Source organism: Vulpes lagopus, chromosome 22, assembly GCF_018345385.1.
Source record: "Vulpes lagopus strain Blue_001 chromosome 22, ASM1834538v1, whole genome shotgun sequence".
NCBI lineage: Eukaryota > Metazoa > Chordata > Mammalia > Carnivora > Canidae > Vulpes > Vulpes lagopus.
In genome coordinates, this window is record NC_054845.1 from 9139840 (window position 1) to 9159315 (window position 19476).

Genomic DNA, 19476 nt, shown 5'->3' on the forward strand with positions numbered 1-19476 from the left:
GGCTGGAGAGCTGGGTCGCGGGCGCGGAGGCGCTGAGGACGCGGAGACCTCTCGGTGAGACCCGGCGCGGGGCTGACTCGCCAGAGGCGGCGGCAGCAGCAGGCAGGCCCGCTTTATCGCTAGGCTCCTTCTCCGGAAGCCGCTCCGCTGGTTTCCCGCCGACGTCCATTCGGCGCAGCACAGACAGGAAGTGGGGTGAGAAGTCATAAAAATGGCGCTGGCCGTCCGCCTGCGGCCCCGCTTGCTGCTCAAGCCGCCGCCGCTGCCGGGCGGGTCCGCCGGACCCCCGGCCCCCGGGGGAGCCGACGTGAAGCCACCGTTGGCTGGACTTTGCTGCTTCTGTCGCCGCCGCCTCGGCTCCGGAGCGGCCCCGCTTCCTCGCGGGGCCGGGGCCTCGGCGCTGCTCGCTCGGGGCCCGCCGCGTCCGCTGCTCAGCCCCCCGGGCCCGCGCGCGGCCCTCTCCGCCTTCCCCGCCGACGCCCGGCGCACCTACAGCGCCGAGGAGCCGCCCCAGCCGCGCCAGAAAACCAAAATGATCATCCTGGGATTCTCCAACCCCATCAACTGGGTTCGGACTCGAATTTACGCCTTCCTAATCTGGGCCTATTTCGACCAGGAATTCAGCATCGCGGAATTCTCCGAGGGAGCGAAGCAGGTTGGTTTGCGGAGTTGGGGGTTGAGCTGTTAACACGCAAAAAAGGGGGGAAAAGGGTCCAGCGATGCGTTTTCTGCAGTTAATCCGAATGGGGGGGGGGCGGTTAGGGACCCAGACGCGGAGCCCGAGGCTCCTTCTGGGGCTTCATTCAATTCAGCTTCTGCTGATGCTTCGCAAGGTCGCCGAGGAGTGCGGGGTCCGGTTGGGACCGCCTGGGTGGAGCCCCCCGGTTTCTTTTTCCGCCTACAGGTTTTGAATCCGATAGAAATGGATGCGATTCAAAGCCCATTTCTGCCACTCAAAAGCTACCACGGCTTTAATCGTTCCTGAACGCGATTCTTCTTCTACACGGTCGAGGAGGCGGTGCCTGGCGCACAGTAGGCAGCGCGCAGACCTTTGCTGGATACATGAATGAGTAGTTAACGATTGTTTTTGCAAGAGTAAGACGGTGCAACGGTGTAATTTGGGGGAGAAAAACAGAACTTTATCTTTTTTCCCCTTTTTAAAAAAAATATTTACTTATTTATTTATTTATTTATTTAGAGAGAGAGAGAGAGAGAGAGGCAGAGACACAGGCAGAGGGAGAAGCAGGCTCCATGCAGGGAGCCCGACGTGGGACTCGATCCCAGGTCTCCAGGATCAGGCCCCGGCCCCGGGCGGAAGGTGGCGCTAAACTGCTGAGCCACCGGGGCTGCCCCTTTTTTCTTTTTTTAAAGATTTTATTTATTCATGGAGACATACACCGAGAGACACACACACACACAGAGAGAAAGAGAGAGAGAGGGAGGGAGAGGGAGAGAGAGGCAGAGACCCAGGCAGAGGGGGAAGCAGGCTCCATGCAGGGAGCCCAACGTGGGACTTGATTCCGGGTCCCCAGGATCACACCCTGGGTTGAGGGCAGGCGCTAAACCGCTGAGCCAGCTGGGCTGCCCTTTACGGATTGTGTGGGTCCAGGCATTTTTCTGGGAGGAAAGTCCCTCTATAAAAATTTGTTTTGGATCACCTAGAGAGTTGGTCATTCCCAAACGTTTCAGAAGTCCTAGTCTGCTTCCCAACTCAAAACTGTCATATTGCTTAAACTTGTAACTGCAACCATTTCACAGTGCTGATCGTATACTGATAGTGATATAGTCCTAATTTATCTCAGATTGTTTCTGTAAACACAGCCGTTTTTATATTTATTTGTACGACCTGTCAGTCCTAAGTTGTTTCCAACTTTGTACAATCAGTGTTGATGTTAACTCCTGGTTCCTGCTTCCTTGCGTCAACTCTTGACTGCTTTGTGTGTTTATAAGAAGATTAGAGAGCAAAGGGCAAGCTTGATTAATAGCATTATAAGAGGTAAATCTCCGCTGTGTCAGTTCTCAAAGTCTTTTGTGCATGCAGAGGTCAATTGGCACGATTCCACTGTCCGCCTCCGTACTCACCAATGATATGTGAGCTTGTCTACCTCATAGCATTACATAACTGTACCAGCTCATTTATGTGTCAGTAAGGAATGAAATCTTCTCGCCTCCATGGACAGGAATCAGGCCTTAGGCCCCATATCTTCTGAACAGAGAGGAACATGGGACACTTTTTAGCCACTCTGGTCCTATTTTAGCCCTCCTCCTTGCTTTTAAGTAGTATCTCCACACCTTCATCAGCCAGTCTATAAACAGTTTTTGCCTCATCTGTCAGTTTTTGCTTTAACCATTTAACCATTGTGACTTTCAAAAGGAATGTGTCATCCATGGCAAATATTTACCAGTTCCCTAAAGCCATTGATTACTTAACGTACCCTTTTATATCAGGCAAATCAGTTCATCAGCACCTAAGATTTAAGAGGACCCAGCCAAAAAACCTTCTCCCTACTAGATTTCCTGATACAACTGTATCTTTCTTTGCATGGGTATAATTCTAGGGCTGGTGCAAAGACTTTAGCTACTTCATCTATTCACCTGGGCTCCACTCGCCCTTTCTCCTTAAGCTAACTTCCCAGCAATAAAATGTTATCTTGGGTTGTGAATATTAAGTTATCGTCAGATCATGTTCATTCGGATTTTTTTTTTTAACCAGAGAACATGAAAACAAAAAGTCTTTTTAAAACAAAAGATCAGGGATCCCTGGGTGGCGCAGCGGTTTGGCGCCTGCCTTTGGCCCAGGGCGCGATCCTGGAGACCCGGGATCGAATCCCACATCAGGCTCCCGGTGCATGGAGCCTGCTTCTCCCTCTGCCTGTGTCTCTGCCTCTCTCTCTTTCTCTCTGTATGACTATCATAAATAAATTAAAAAAAAAAAATTTAAAACAAAAGATCATATTCACTGATTTGACCGAATGAGAGGGCACAAGCATGGGAGAGCAGCAGAGGGAGAGGAAGAAGCAGTCTTCTTCCTGAGCAGAGAGCCCCATGTGGGGCTCGATCCCCAAACCCTGGGATCATGACCTGAGCCTAAGGCAGATGCTTAACTAATGAGACTACTCAGACACCCCCAGAAAGGCATCTTAAGGATCATCATTCTAGTCTGACAATCCTTTTCAGATGATAAAACAGTTGGCTCCAGGATGCATTATATGTACTGTCCTGTGACCCAGTCTACAAGCAGTGTTGGTCCTCTAGTCACTAGCAGTTGAGATAGTTAAGTACAGTCTAGTCAAGCTTTTATTCATTGCATGAGCCTGAGAAATAGGTGGTCCAGTGCTAACTAAGCTTTATTAGCTCCACAGACCCTGCTTTCCATTAATACGTACAAATAACATGATATATTCCCTATTACTGTCATTAAACCACATTAATCATATACTGTATGTTTTCCTATAATCTTGTTTGCCAGATTTAGCCTTTTCTATGAAAAAGAGGGCTATTTCCTAGAAGCCTCTCTAGGCTAGACTCTCATGTGTCATCCAGGCCTCATTAGGGCAGCCTGCAACAGTCTGACACTCTCTGGAGTTAACGCAGACCCCATAGGTTAAGGGCTCAGTCCCAGATGACTGCCTCCACTTCAGATGCTACTCATAAGTATATCCATTTGGATATATGCATTTTCTCAATTTGACTGGCCAGTTATAAATTGGCCACATTGCCCTTCCTGAAGTTCGATAATTTGCTAGAACAGCTCATAGAACTTAGGAATGCAATTTACTTGGCTATTTCCAGTTTCTTAAAAAGGACACAATTCGGGAATAGCAAAATGGAAGAGATGTACAGAGAAGGGTGTGGAGCAGGGTATGGCGCTTCCATGCTTTCTGGGCACATCACTTTCCCAACACCTCCACGTGTTCACCAACCTGAAATGTCTCCTAATCCCTTTGTGTAGGGTTTTTATTTACGTTCCATTATGTAGGCATGATTGATAAATCACTGGCCATTGGTGATTAATTCAATCCCCAGCTCCTCTCCCCTCCCTGAAGTCTTGGGGTGGAGCTGAAAGTTCCAACCCTCTAATCACAAGGTTGGTTCTTCTGACAACAGTCACCTCATTAGCCTAAACTCAGGTATGTTGAAAGGGGCTTATTTTAGGAGCTCCTCTGTGCCAGGAACCAGTAGGAAGAATAAATGTGTATTTACAGCCTTATCACAATATCACACGATTGATATGTGCATATGATTGAGCTTCCCTATTACGTAACACCATCAAACCACATTAATCATGCAGCGTTTATTTTCCCGTATCTTGCTTGCATGCGTTAGAGGGCTATTTCATAGAAGTCTCTTTGGGTTAGACAATCTTATATTATCAAAGCCTGGTCAGAGCAGCCTCCTAATGGTTTGTTATTATCTTATCAGATCATTTGTTCTGGTGGAATCTTTGGCCACACAAACGTCATAGCTTGGCCAAACTAGAATGTAATGATTGGGTTTCACCATGATCACTATAGTCTTTGTTTCTTCTTACCTAAATACCACCCGTCTTCCTCACATGAAGGCTTATTGACATATAAAAGTGTCTCTGAACCCTCAGGACCTTTAAAGTGTTTTTAAGGGGTCCTTAAATCCATTTAGCTATATGCATTTTCTCAGAATTCAACTCTATTATTGTCTAGTTTTCCAGGGCACATAACCAAATACCACAGTCTGGGTTACTTAAACTGCAGAACTTTATTTCCTCACAGTTCCGGAGTATAGAAGTCCAAGACCCAGGTTTTGGCAGGTTTGGCTTCCTTCTCTCCTTTGCTTGCAAACGGCTGTCGTCTGTGTCCTCACATGGTTTTTTTCCCTCTGTGTGCATGTGCCCTGGGTGCTTTGTCAAAATTTCCTCTTATAAAGACACTAGTTAGATTGGATTAAGGCCCACGCTCAGCTTTTTTAATCACTTCTTTAAAGAGCCTTTCTCCAAATATAGTCATCTTCTGAGGTACTGGGAGTTAGGGTTTCAACATATGAATGTGGGGGAAACACTGCTCATCCCATCCCATCCCATCCCATCCCGTCCTAAACAGTTATTGTCTGCCTGATATGTCTGCACTTCCTCCTTGTCCTGCCAGTTATTCAGATTTCATCTTAGATCTTTCTTTAAGAGGCTCTCTCTGGTCCTCCCAGATTGGCCTAAGTGACTTTTCTGCTCAGGTCATCCTGTTCTTACCCATCATAATTCTTGAACTTGTCAGTTTACTCACTTCCCTTCTCATGTCATCTGAAAGCTCCTTAAAGATAAGTGGAGTCTTCTGCAGTTTCATTTCTCACTGCAAAGGATGTGGAGGATTGCAGTTCATTTCCCCCTACTTTAAAATGGGATTCTTCTACTTCAGAGTTGGTATCCACTGTATGAAACTGTATGACCTCATTACCTTTTTTCCCACTTTCTCAAACCTGCCTTACCAATCTTCATGAGGTTCAGATTGCAACCTAAATCTCTAGACTCCCAGTACAACCTAGATTGTACTGCTTCTCAAATTCTTTGTGGTCATGGTTAAGAGGAGGGTTGCATATTATAGTCATTACAGTGATAACAGTGATTACTTCATTATTTCAAAAGGAAATCTTTAGGAAGATTTTTATTTAGGAGCTAATGTGTACACACACAGCATCTTTTCCCAGGTCCTGAAAGTGGATACGTAATTGGCAATCAGCTCACCACTGTATATGGTAGGGGAAGGCCATACAAGAAGAGAAAAGCCAATCAATTTGAAAGAGTCATGCCTAACAATGATATCTTAGTATTTGACATGTTGCATAGTATTTGACACAATTAACTGTTGAACAAATCATAGTATTTGACATTATTTATTTATCATAAAATAGTCTTTGTGATACTAAGCTACTTAAATATGAGCATTGTACATTGTATGGTATTTTGCATGGTCTTTTGCAATAACGATTACCAACCTCTTTCCATCTTTTTTTTTTTTTTTTAAGGCTTTTGCTCATGTGTCCAAGTTACTGTCACAGTGTAAATTTGATCTATTGGAAGAACTTGTGGCCAAAGAGGTAAAGTATACTTTTAATTTACTTTAAAAAATAAATATGTTATTCTCCTACGATAGAATGATGCATATTACCCTTATTTATGCTTAAAAGTAGTATGTGTGCCATTAGCCAGTGTCCCTGTGTCTTTACTTTGGTACTTTGGATTATATAAAAGCACAGAATAGAATGACTTGCTACTTAAGGCATAAGTAACTATGTCTTTCATTTGTCTTTATCCTAAGTGTTCTATTCGGAATTAACTGTTGAACAATTTGATGCATTTCAGCCTTGCTTTTGAATATGAGTAAATATGGTAGTAAATTTTAAAATAGGCTTAGAAAAATTCATAAAGAATTCATCTGCTTTTTGAAAGGCATTTGAAAATTCAACAAGTGAACTATGGTTTGCTTTTTCCATACTCAGGTGCTACATGTATTGAAGGAAAAGGTTACTTCACTACCTGACAACCATAAAAATGCCCTTGCTGCTGACATAGATGAAATTGTATACACATCGACAGGAGACATCTCCATTTACTATGATGAGAAAGGTAATGCTAAAGCATAGTCAGCTTTAAATGATAAATAGTTGGCCAGATAAGCTAAACTAGTGGAGAGTCATGGAATAGGGGGGTTTGTTGGTACAAGCAGACTTCAGGGAAAATAATACATTCATTAAAGACCTGACTCTGGAAGAGTAGAGATAGGAAATAGTTACTTAAACCCTTGTATCTGGGACCATTGTCTACTATTATTTCATTCATAAGAGAGGGCATCGTCACTTAAGTTGATGAAAATTGTCTAAGGCAGCTATCATGTCTCAAATAGAAAATATCTGTGTTTCATATTTCTTAACCTGAAGGAAACAATTCAGCATTTTAAATGTCCGGCTGTATATTAAATAGGAGTAAGATGTGAAAGAAAAAATAAATAATATCGGTTAATGACTTTATTGAAAATAAGACTAACTATGGAACTCCCAAATTGGATTTGTTTGGAGAGCATGAAAAAGGATGAAAGGAACTTTAGTGGTTGTCTGGCTCTTCTCCTTGTCTAATGCATACCTTTTTCCCTATGCATACCTATTCCTAAAAATCTATTGACTCATTTATTTCTTCTACAAATACTTGCAAATGTATCATGTGCCAGGCACACAGGAAATCTAGCCTTTGCTTACATATTTTCCAAGGCACTTCTGATATAGAGTCTTAAATAGTTAAACATTTTTCATATACATGTTAATTTGAAATATTTCTATAGGTACTTTTAGTGATAAATATTATCTTCTCCCCTAATATTTCAAATTGCATCCAGCACCATGATCATTAACTGATTGTATTTTATTTATTTATTTATTTTTCATTAACTCATTTTAACACAGGACATTGTCATAAACATTAGGCACATAGCAAGGTGAATTGGATAAATGGTACATGTTCAATAAATCATAACTATTCTTTCTGAGATGCAGAGAAAAAGCCAAATATGTCACAAACCCTAAGAGAACTCTCTAAAAATAAAAAAGTATCAATATAAGTATCTTAAGTTAGGATAGAATAAGTACAAAAAATGATCTGTAACAACTGTGTAGCTGCTGCCAATTTCTAATTTTCATTGTGGATACATGGATGATAGATTATTGTGATTTGTATTTGTATGTGTGTGTGTGTGTTTTTTTTCTAAGGAAGGAAGTTTGTTAACATCCTGATGTGCTTTTGGTATCTAACCAGTGCCAACATCCCCAGTGAAACTTTAAGTGGAGCCAGTGTATTCCAGGTTAAGTTGGGGGATCAGAACGTGGAAACTAAACAGCTTCTTAGTGCAAGTTATGAGTAAGTCTAATCTCATTTCATTGTTTCCTTTCTCTAGAAAATGGAAGGTAGTATGAAGGAAGTATGAAGGTATGAAAACTAAAGGGAGCTTTAGGAAGAAAAGGATTGAAATTTGACAAGTTATTTAAGAAGAGAGAAAGTCATAAAGACATACTGGACATGAAACAGAAGTGTTCAGAAATTAGAAAGAGGTAATATTGCTGAATTTAATTAAAAGGTATTTGAGCTGTCTTGCTACATTATAAACCACTCCCAAACTCAGTCACTTCAGGCAGCTGTTTATTTTCTCTGCTGTTTTACTGCTCAGAAATTTTGGAAAGACCCAGCTGTGGGCTTTTCTTTGCCTCGTCTGTCATCAACTAGGGTGGTGGGGCTGGAGGATTCATTTCCCCAGTGGCTTCATCACACACATGTACACCCCCTTGGTGCTCCTTGATTTCTCCACATAACATCTCATTCTCCAAGGCCTCTCTTCATGGCTTGGGTTTGTGGTAGCTCAGGCTGTTCACGTGTTTTACATGATCGTTGGCTAGACTAGTGAGGAGCTTTGCCTGGGATTGGAACATCATTTCCACCTAGCCTACCTGTCAAAATAGTCCTAGGACCTGTGGTTGAAAGGGCATGGAGAGACTCCACGTTTTTATGGGAAATAGCAGGGTCACATTGCAGAAGAACATGTGGGATGGGGCATATGGTTATAGCCATTGTTGGAAAATAAAATCTGCCACAGTTGGCACATGGACCATCCCACTCTCTAGACGTTTATTGATCATTTCTTATCTACCAGGTACTCTGGTAGGAGTTCAGATACAAAATTGAAGGGTTCCTGCATATGAGTAGGTACTATCTACTAGGTTAGAAACTGATTTAAAAGAGACACTGTCATGTACTTTTGTGCTAATAAGATTTGGAACAGCGAACCAATCGAGCCAGTCAGTGGAGAAATAATTATATATTTATTTAAAAGAGAGTACGTTACCAAAACTATATAAACTTGATTTAAATAACAAACAGCCCAAAAATGACCTAAGAAAGAAAATATATCGTTTCACTAAGGTAAAGGTATCCTTATTTTCTTTCACTTTTCTTGAAGTGTGCTTTCTTCTTTTTATTGAATTTTGCTTTGTTATACAAAATCTGAATCATCTCCTTTTCAAGACATTATTTATAATTAAATAACAATATAATCAATGCTCACCTCTGTTTTTTCTGATGTTCCCTACTAAAACTGTTATTTTCAAAATTGACCTAATGTCTATAAACCAAATTCCATTAAAGTACCCTTTTCATTACCATAGTCCCAATTTATTTTTCCTCATATTAATAAGCATTTGTTATAGCTAGTATTTAATAGCAGAATAATACCCAAGTTTCTCTTAAGAACTGGCAGATGTTACAATGTATATCAGTTCATTAAAAATACTCATTTTAGTGGAGAATGTTCTAATTTTGTGAGGATATTTTTGACTGAATTGGTAAATAAAACTTTTTTGTTTTGATTTTATTTATTTATTTATTAAGATTTTATTTATTTACTCATGAGAGACACAGAGAGAAGGCAGAGACATAGGCAGAGGGAGAAGCAGGCTCCTCGCAGGGAGCCTAGTGTGGGACTGGATCCCAGAACTCCAGGATCCTACCTTGGGCCGAAGGCAGACGCTCAGCTGCTGAGCCAGGCGTCCCTTGATTTTTATTTATGATTAACCATTAGCTTGTTGCTAAAAACTGCCTCTATTGTACATTTGCAAATTATGTAATTATCCAAGAAGTATTTGGATTAATGTTAAGATTCACATTATTTGTAATTTTTTTCCCTAGATTTCAGAGGGAGTTTACACAAGGAGTAAAGCCTGACTGGACCATTGCACGGATTGAACACTCAAAGTTATTAGAATGATCCTTCTTGGAAAAATCAGCTTATTGGACTTCTGGCAATTACTATGAAAAATTAAGGAAAGTGATTTTTGGATGAGTTGATCTTCACTTAGTCAAGTCTGTGGCTTACTTTTGTATTATTTTGAAATATTCCTTGTAGTATACTGGCATGATACAATAAAGCATTTTCCACAGATTGTTATTGCCTTCTATAAAAGAGATCAAAGTAAAAAAAAAACTGCAACAGCTCATTGTTGGTCTCATATTCAATATCATTTCTAATGTTAACTATACATAAAATAATTTTGTAGACAATAAAGTATTGAAAAAACTACACATTTCTAAATTAATAGCCCTTAAATATTTTATTTGTAGTTAATACATTTAAACTAATAATTCAAGTACATCTAAGAATTTTTTTTTTTTTTTTAATTATGAGAGAGAGAGAGAGAGGCAGAGACATAGGCAGAGGGAGAAGCAGGCTCCATGCACCGGGAGCCTGATGTGGGATTCGATCCCGGGTCTCCAGGATCGCGCCCTGGGCCAAAGGCAGGCGCCAAACCTCTGCGCCACCCAGGGATCCCTAAGATTTATTTTTAAAAATCAGTGCTGCTATTTGATTACTTCTGATCACTAGCTAGATGAGAAGGATGAGATGGAATTACACTAGATTGGTCCCTGCAGAACCGAAGATCAGTGAACTTGAAGCTTACTAGAGCACCAAAAGAAAAAAAATACAGCTACCGTTGTAGCCACCTATGGGATAATAACAAATCTTCTAACATACTTGTATCTGGATTCCTAGAAACTGGGGTAGGGAAGACAAAATATAAGAAATAGTATCTGAAATTTTTCTTAATTGATGAAAACTATAAACTCACAGATGCGAGAAATTCAATAAGCAGAGTGACACATAAAACCTCACTAAGGTATACCATAATCAAATTGTTGAAAACAATTGGAAAGCAGCTGGAGAAAACAAAGACATTCCATGCAGAGAATGACTGTATTTTTCTTTCCTCAAAGTGCAAATTAGAGACCTTGGTATAACATCTGTAAAGTGGTTAAAGAAAAAGCCTGTTGACCTATAATTCTATATTCAGCAAAAATATCTTTCAGAAAAGGTGAGAAAAGATTTTTTTCAGACAGGGAAAAGATGAGTGAATTTTTCTCCAGTAGACCTGTTTTATAAGAAATGTCAATGAACAGAATAGAGTTCAGAAATAAATTTGTACCTCTTGGATAATTGGTTTTTGACAAAGTGCCAAAGTAATTGAGTGAGGGAAAAGTAATCTTTTTAGCAAATGGGATAACTATACACTCAAATGAGAACTAACCTCAACTTTTGCCTCTCACATATATAATATTAGTGCAAAATTGGGAATGCAAAATGAGTCATAGACTTAAAAGCTAAAATCCTAGAAATTACAGAGAGAAACTTACAAATTGCTATCTTGGGATAGACAAAGGTTTCTTAGGATACACAAAGCATGAATCATTAAAGAAAAGTAAATTGGAATATATTAAAATTAAAACTTAAATGCTCTTTGAAAGCAGTAAGAAACGGAAAGCTAAGTCACAGATTGGGAGAAAATAGTTGGAATAGATACATTTGATAAGGGACCTATATTTGGGAAATACAAGTAATGCTTATAGCTCATTAATGAAAAGTTAAACAGCCCTTTAAGTACTGGGCAAAATATTTGAATAGATTCTCCATGAAAGATACTCTAATTGCCAGTAAACACACAGAAGGATGCTCTACATCCTTAATAGAAAAATAAAACTAGGGACCCCTGGATGGCTCAGTGATTGAGCATCTGCCTTTGGCTCAGGTCTTGATCCCAGTGTCTTGGTACCAAGTCGCACACAGGCTCCTTGCATGGAGCCTGCTTCCCCCTCTGCCTATGCCTCTGCCTCTTTCTCTGTGTCTCTCATGAATAAATAAATGAAATATTTAAAAAATAAAACTACATGGAGATACCACTACAAGTACAAAATATTGGTGAAGATCTGAAGCAACTGGAATTCTCAAATATTGTTAGTAATAATGCAAAATGGCACAACCATTTATAAGATATTGGCAGGTTTTTTTGTTTGTTTTTTTTTTTTAATTCACTTGGGGGAGAGGGAGAGACGAGAGAGATCACAAGCAGGGGAAGCAGCAGAGGGAGAAGCAGACTCCCCAGTGAGCAGGGAGTCCAATGCAGGATTCTATCCCAGGACCCTGGGATCAAGACCTGAGCCAAAGGCAGAGCATTGTCTGAGCCCCTAGGTGCCCTTAGCAGTTTCTTATAAAGTTAAACATGTTTATCATAGGATATGCATATAGGATGCATAGAATATGATAAGCATACAAAGTGTTGTATGTGAATATCATAGCTTTTTTTCTTAATGACTCCAAACTAGAAAGATCCCCACATGTTCAGTAGATGAATGGGCAAATGAGTGAAGGAAGCCAGATGCAAAAGAGTTGTTATTGTAAAATTATATTTCTGTGAAATTCTAGAAAAGTTAAAACATGTTCTTTGTAGCATTATTTACAATAGCCAACATATATCAAGTTGGGGGGCTGTTATTTTATCTAAAGGGACATAAGTTTGGTTTGACTTCCATCTAGTTTACTTCTTAAAGCTCTTTAAATGTTCAGCTACATGTTGGAACTCTCCAATTTGGCAATTTTCCATTTCATTGTACTCTTTCTGATTCAGTTCCCTATTTCAGGTGTGAGCCACTGACACCAAGAGAACGAAGCCCCTTTCTGTCTACTGTTTAAAAGTTTCCCGAAGTTCATTTTTAAAGTCTGTTATTAATTTATCATTACTTCCTTTACAATTTTGATTCTGCCTTCAATTATCCATAAAGGAAAGACTACACGTCCCTATGTAGTGCATTTAATATGTGTATTTTCCCATTTCAAAGCCATTTTCTTATGCACCATTGGGTTATTTAAATCTCTCCAGCTGTTCCCCATCCTGCTACTTTTTAATCATTTTTAGCTTTTTGAGAGGCTAGCAATAAGCTAGCTAACTATAAATTAGATAGCCCAGGAAGATAGATATGTTTATATCACTAAAACTGGGCGGAAGCCCCAAGGAGGAGTCAGTGCTGCAGTTTAAGTCAGAAGATGGTCTCCTGACACAATTCATACTTGCAGCAAAAGGGTGTTAGTCTTCTTATATTCGGGCCTTCAGCTGATTAAATGAGGCCCACCCACATTACGGATAATCTACCCAAATCTGCTGGTTTAAATGTTAATCTCGTCTAAAATTGTCTTCATAGAAACTTCTGGAATAATGTTTGGCCAACTATCTGAGTATCATGACCTAACCAAATGACTCATAAAATTAACTGTCAGAGCTGCAATATAGGATTATATACTCCCCCCTTAGAGTAACGAAACATGAACATTTTGCCATGTTGTTTCATTTCTCCACCTCCCCCTCTACACAGTTTTTATCTAAACCATTGGAAAGTAAGTTTCAGAATTGTGTATCTCAATCCTAAATATTTCAACGTGCATTTCCAAAAACTAAGGACATTATCCTATATAAATACAAGAATATTAGCCATAGTTCCATAATATCTAATATTTAACCCAAGTTTAAAATTCCACCGTCTTTAAAATACCTTTGAACCAAGATCCCATCAAGGTTCACACATAGCATTTAGTTATTATGTCTCAAGTTCTTTTAAAAATTTTAGACTATCCTCCATTTATTTTTATGACACTGTAACTTTGAGGAGTCTAGGGTAGTGCACATATAGCATGTCCCATACATGCAATGTATTTGATTATTTATTATGCTGTCATTTCTGTAAGCTGGCTGGAAGTTGGCACTAAATACTTGATTAGATTCAAGTTAAACATTTTTGGCAAGAATATCTCACAAGTGATTTGTATACTTGGTATTATAGAACACATATATACACATATATACATATACCCAGAACACACATATACACACATATATGCCACCGTATACGGTGGTAGGCTGTGTAATAGTCTCCAGAGATGTTTATATCCTAATATCTGGAACCTGTAAATATGTTATCCTAACATGGCAAAATGGGAGTTTACAGATCTGATTAAGGATCTTGTGATGAAAAAAAAAAAAAAAAGGATCTTGTGATGAGGAGAATATCCTGGATTTTCTGGGTAAGCCTGGTGTTATTGCAAGAGCCCTTATAAAAGGGAAACAGGTCAGAACCAGAGAGAAGAAGATGCAATAATGGAAGCAAATGTGGGAATGATGTGGGGCCATGAGAGCCAAGGAATGTAGACAGCATCTAGAAAGTAGAAAAGGCAAGAAACAGATTTTCCCCTGGAGTCTGCAGAAGGAGAGCAGCCATACTCACTCATTTTAGACTTCTGACCTCCAGAACTGTTAAATAATAAATCTGTGTTGTTTTACACCACTAAGATTGTACTAATTTGTTACATTGGCAACAGGAATTAATATACAGAATGATCCTTTCATGAATTCTGCTATAGTTTGCAAATTAATGATTCTCTCTATAATACCTTCCATTGGCATTCTATAAAACAGAGCCTCTTCCCTTAAAAAAACAAATCACCACAAATTCATGAATTGTAATCAGCCAATGCAGTATCAATAACAGTTACTATTATCTTGATGCTTGAATAGTCCCCAATTTGACCAGTGGGAGTCCCTATAATTTGTTTGCTGTGACAGGTAAAAACTATCATGACCATAGTTGTTATTAGTCTTTGAATGCTGCATTTTTTGTCATAATGAAAAATGGGATCTTCATTTCCTGCCTCAGTCCTGAAAAATCAGTGTTTTCTCTGAAGAATCATGATTTCTTTTCAGGATGGTTGCTATAGACTGAATGTGTCCCTCCCTAGTTCATATGTTGAAATCCTAACTCCCAATATCATGTTATTAGGTGGAGTCGTCATGAGTGGGATTAATGTTCTCAAAAGGGAGACCCCAGAAATCTCCTTTTGCCATGTGAGGACACAACGAGATGGCCATCTACAATCCAGGAAGGGGGTTCTCACCAGGACTGAATCTGCCTCGCCTTGATCTTGGACCTCCCACTCTCCAGAACTGTGAGAAATAAATGTTTGTTGTTTAAGCCACCCAGTCTATGGTAGTTTTGTTACAGTAACTAAGAGGACTAAGAGGATAATGTTTAAAAACCAAGTTTTTGGGCATCTGGAAGCATTTTGACATTTACTATTTGCAAAGGAATGGCTCGTGTTTATATATATTTGAGATTTTGGATGATCCAAAATCATCCTCTGGTGACTTCTTATTAGCTGAGGATTATTAACTACTCTGCTATCAGGGACTGAAGGTGAGGGGCCTATTTCTGTATATCAATGATTGCAGATGTCTTAAACCAGTATAAAATGAAAAAGGCCATTGAACATGTGAATTCCATTCTCTTCCTTTGATGAGGCCTGCCAAGGTGATTTATTTTTTTAATTTTGATTTTTTAAATGTAAATTCAATTAATTAACATATAATTGGTTTTCAGAGGCAGAGGTCATTGATTCATCACATCAGTCAAAGTAACTTTTGGAGGGTTAAATGTAGACAGTTTGCCTTTATTTTTGTCAACTTTATTTAAAATAATTTCTCTCCCCCTCCCCCACTCTTTATGCCCTAGCCCAGATTTATTCTGGTTTATAGTACTTATCATATCTGCCATTGTAGTATATATTACTTTGTTGATTTATTCCATTGTCTATATTTGCAACTCAGGCAAGGACTTTGTCTCCCTTGTTCACTGCTGTATTTTCAGGCCCCAGAACAATATCTGGTATATAGCAGAATTTAGTAAATATTAGTTGAATGAATAAATAAATGAGCAAATCTCACTACTATTTAGTTTCCTGGCTCACATGACAGGAGAATTTCCCCTCTTGCTTTTGATTTGACATCCTAGCAAGCTGGATATGGTTTCTTTTATCATGTACACAATCCCTTTCTCAATGAGTAAATGATATTATTTGGTAAGTGACCTTACTTTTATAATCCTATGACAAATGTCACTTATTGTGAATACCACACGGTGGCGCTAATTGTGTATGGAATCTAAATGCCAGGCTGGGCGGTAATTTGATGGGGTCTGAAGTCACTGGGGAATGGGAGGATTGCTTTGCTTACGGACAGATTTTTGTAGCTATGTTATAGACACTGCTTAACAAAAAAAGTTTCACGAGCAGAATTTATTGATGTTAAAAGGGTTAAGTGCATGATTCAAAGCAGAGGGAACTTACCTACATCTTTTCTCTGATTGTTGGAACCATAGATTATATCATTCAGTTCTCCCGTGATTATTTCCATCTTCAGAAGGTTTTTTTCTGGATGATGTTATAGTATATCAGTCAGGATAATAATTATGCTGCAGTAAGAAACAATCTCCAAATATCAGGGGATTGAAGCAAAAAAAATTATATTTTTGTTTACACTACTTATCCAATATGAGATACCCAAGGACTCTGCTCAGCACTGGCATCGCCTGCCCTCCTGGACAAAGCTGATGAGCAGCCACTACCTGAAACGATGGTAAATGAAAAATACAGCTCTGAAGGGTCTCACATGAGCAATTAAATATCAAGCTTGGAAGTGATACAGCTCATTGGCCAGAACATGACCCTACTCAACTACAGAGAGCCACCAAGTATAATTCTATTGTGTGGCTGGAAGGCAGAGATTGAGAAGCATTTGGTGAATAGTAACAATTATTTTCCCATGCTGCAAGGAACTACCTCTCTTGTTTTAATTCTAAGAATGACTGCTGTAGAGCCAGTCAATTCATACTCTTGATTCTGAAAGATCAGTAAGCTCAGTACAAAAAGGGACTTCCCAGATCCTCTGGTGACTTCTTATTAGCTGAGGATTATTAACTACTCTGCTATCAGGGACTGAAGGTGAGGGGCCTATTTCTGTATATCAATGATTGCAGATGTCTTAAACCAGTATAAAATGAAAAAGGCCATTGAACATGTGAATTCCATTCTCTTCCTTTGATGAGGCCTGCCAAGGTGATTTATTTTTTTAATTTTGATTTTTTAAATGTAAATTCAATTAATTAACATATAATTGGTTTTCAGAGGCAGAGGTCATTGATTCATCACATCAGTCTTATATAATACCCAGTGCTCATCACATCACCCAGTTACTCCATCCCCCCACCCCCTCCTCTCCAGCGACCCTCCTTTTGTTTCCTATGATTAAGAGTCTCTTATGATTTGTTTCCCTCTCTGATTTTGTCTTGTTTTATTTTTTCTCTCCTTCCCTAAAATCCCATTTTGTTTCTTAAATTCCACATATGAGTGAGATCATATAATTATCTTTCTCTGATTGACTTATTTCACTTAGCATAATACCCTCCAGTTCCGTCCACATCATTGCAAATAGCAAGATTTCATTTCTTTTGATGGCTGAGTAGTATTCCATTGTATGTGATATACACATCTTCTTTATCCATTTATTTGTCGAAGGACATCTGGGCTCTTTCCAGAGTTTGGTTACTGTGGATATTGCTGCTATAAATCTTGTGGTGCAGGTACCCCTCCTGGATCACTGCATTTGTATCTTTGGGGCAAATACCCAGTAGTGCAATTGCTTGCTCTATTTTCAACTTAACAGAAGTACAGAGATAGTATACTTTGGGCTGGTATGTGAACTCCACAGAGTCTTTGGGGGGGCCAGCCTCCTTCCAGTCAGTATTGCCTTCCTTCAAGTATGACCCTTGTCCTCATAGTACAAAATGGCTGAGCTCCAGCCATTATATCTATATTCCAGCAGCAGAATAGGAGAAGAAAAGAATAAGCAAAGGGTACCCATCAGCTGTCTTTTAAGATGCTCTCTCAGAGATCACACAAAACACTTCCATTTAATTTCATTGGCTAGGAATTAGGCATATGGCCAAACATAATTTTGTTAGGGCTGGGAAATACAGTCTTTTGCTGGGCACAATTTATTGCCCAAATAAAACTAAGGGTCCTAAGACTAAAGGAAGAGGAGGAGGCAACTAGTAATTTGCCCTGATTGGGTTCCTTGAGTCATAAGTCAGTGTGGACTCTGGTAGATGGCTGACAGGTTTGCTTTGCCAGCTTCACTGACCAAGAGCTAGCTTTTGGAGACCCCGTCACACTTTCTAAGTAGGGTCTAGTAATAGTCCTAAACATTGCCCAGCTAATTTTTAAAACCTAGATGTAATAGAGCACCCAGAGAAGACTCTCAATCCAGAGCTGCTTAAGAATGCTCCAAATAATCTGTCCAGACCTCTGAGGGCTCACTTCCTGTTGTTTATACCATACATTCCTGCCTGGAGGACTCTGGAGATAGTTTATCCCCTCTTCAAAAATAGAAACCTCTTGACAGTCCTCCCCTCCATCCTATAAACCAATCAGTCTATTGGATATTTTATCAAAATTTACTTCATTTGCTTGCTTAATGAATTACAACTCAATTTCAATTTTGTAGGAGAAGTTACAGCATCTTTTGCCTTCATGGGAAGAAATCCATCAGGAGCACTGGAAAAAGTAGATAATCAGGTCCTTTGATGAGCCTTCCTTAGCCTCTGACTAAGTGCAGAGGAGCTATGGGCAAAGCTCTATGGGTTTAGCAGAGTGCCTCATCTGCCCTCCTCCCCACCCCCTATCCTGGCTTTATTGATTCTCAGAATATGCATTGTAATATGACACCCCACTCAGGGAAAAAGCTCCAACAGAAAAAAAAATGCGGTTTATCTCAAACAGAAATAGCCAATTCCAATAACTGACCTTGTTAACTAATTTATTGCTAGGAAAGAGATTTCCTAGTATTGATTCCTAAAGGGGGAAAAAATCCAACTTTAAAACCAACTTAAAATTTATACCACATAACAAATCACATATTTTAGTTACCATCAAGTTCTTTGAGGCCACATTTTTAACTAGGGAGTACATCAAGGGGTAGCATTGTCCAAAAGAAGCCATTCTGTGTGGCTTGATTGGGAGTTTTACCTGATTCCCTACGTCCTTCCTTATGGCTAGTCTCTAGCCTCCCATTCCTTCTGTTCCCCAGGCACATGGAGGTTCTCCCTACCTTGGCACCTTTTGAAGAACTATCCCTTTGCCAGCTATATGCTCTTTGTTCAGATCTTCAATGGCTGGTCACTTCTTGTCATCTAGGTTCCAGTTTCAATGCCACCTCCTCTGTGAAGACTTTCTGTTCATCCAATCTAAAGCCGCCTGACCCAATCATGTTCTGGTGTTTTTTTTTTTTCTCAGAGCATTTACTGTCATCCAATGGTCTCTTTTTTATTCGTTTGCTTATTGTCTGTCCTCCCTCTGCTAGGATGGGGCCTTGTGGTTTCAATCTAGTGCCTCATCCTATCTGGCAAAATATCCTTTATCTCCCTGTTGTTCAGTTCAGGGCAGCGTTTCTTGATCTTGGCACTACTGACACTTGGGGCTACTTACTTTTTGTTGTGGGAGGAGCTGTCTTTTTCTGTGGAGGGTATTTAAAGGTATCTCTGGCCCCCTGGTTGTGACAACCAAACATGTCTTTGACATTGCCAAGTGTCCCCTGGGGAACAAAATCGCCTGCAATTGAGGAACACTGGTCTAAGCTATCGGCTGCTGTGTTGCTGTGTTGGTGTTCAGGAGGCAATATTGTCTGAGAGTGATCATACCTATCATTTATTAATTGCCTACAGATGGGTTTCATATATAATCAATGCAACATCCCTTACAATAGGTA

The 19476-nt window shown here is 39.7% G+C and overlaps 1 protein-coding gene across 3 annotated transcripts; it reads left to right on the forward strand.

Annotated features, from left to right (window-relative positions):
• Positions 1–76: 76 nt before the first annotated feature.
• Positions 77–14859, forward strand: MAIP1 (matrix AAA peptidase interacting protein 1). Of its 3 annotated transcripts, none has more exons than XR_005985008.1 (5): positions 77–655; positions 5992–6063; positions 6466–6592; positions 7772–7873; positions 9692–14859. XR_005985008.1 is itself a non-coding variant. In XM_041737172.1 (5 exons), exons 1-5 carry the CDS (start codon positions 212–214, stop codon positions 9768–9770), a joined length of 870 nt encoding a protein of 289 aa, XP_041593106.1. In that variant the 5' UTR covers positions 175–211; the 3' UTR covers positions 9771–14859. The 3 variants fall into 3 exon arrangements, 1 of the variants encoding a protein (XP_041593106.1); XR_005985009.1 differs by lacking the exon at positions 7772–7873 and adding an exon at positions 7911–8064; XM_041737172.1 differs by having other exon boundaries at positions 175–655; positions 7726–7873.
• The last annotated feature ends 4617 nt before the right edge of the window (positions 14860–19476 follow it).

Excerpts from the sequence above, each read along its gene's own strand:
- MAIP1 (XM_041737172.1), top strand. The coding sequence starts at position 212 with ATGGCGCTGGCCGTCCGCCTGCGGCCCCGCTTGCTGCTCAAGCCGCCG. Across the intron at positions 6,064-6,465 it reads AAGAACTTGTGGCCAAAGAG|GTGCTACATGTATTGAAGGA; the intron begins GTAAAGTATACT and ends TTCCATACTCAG. Across the intron at positions 7,874-9,691 it reads CTTCTTAGTGCAAGTTATGA|ATTTCAGAGGGAGTTTACAC; the intron begins GTAAGTCTAATC and ends TTTTTTCCCTAG.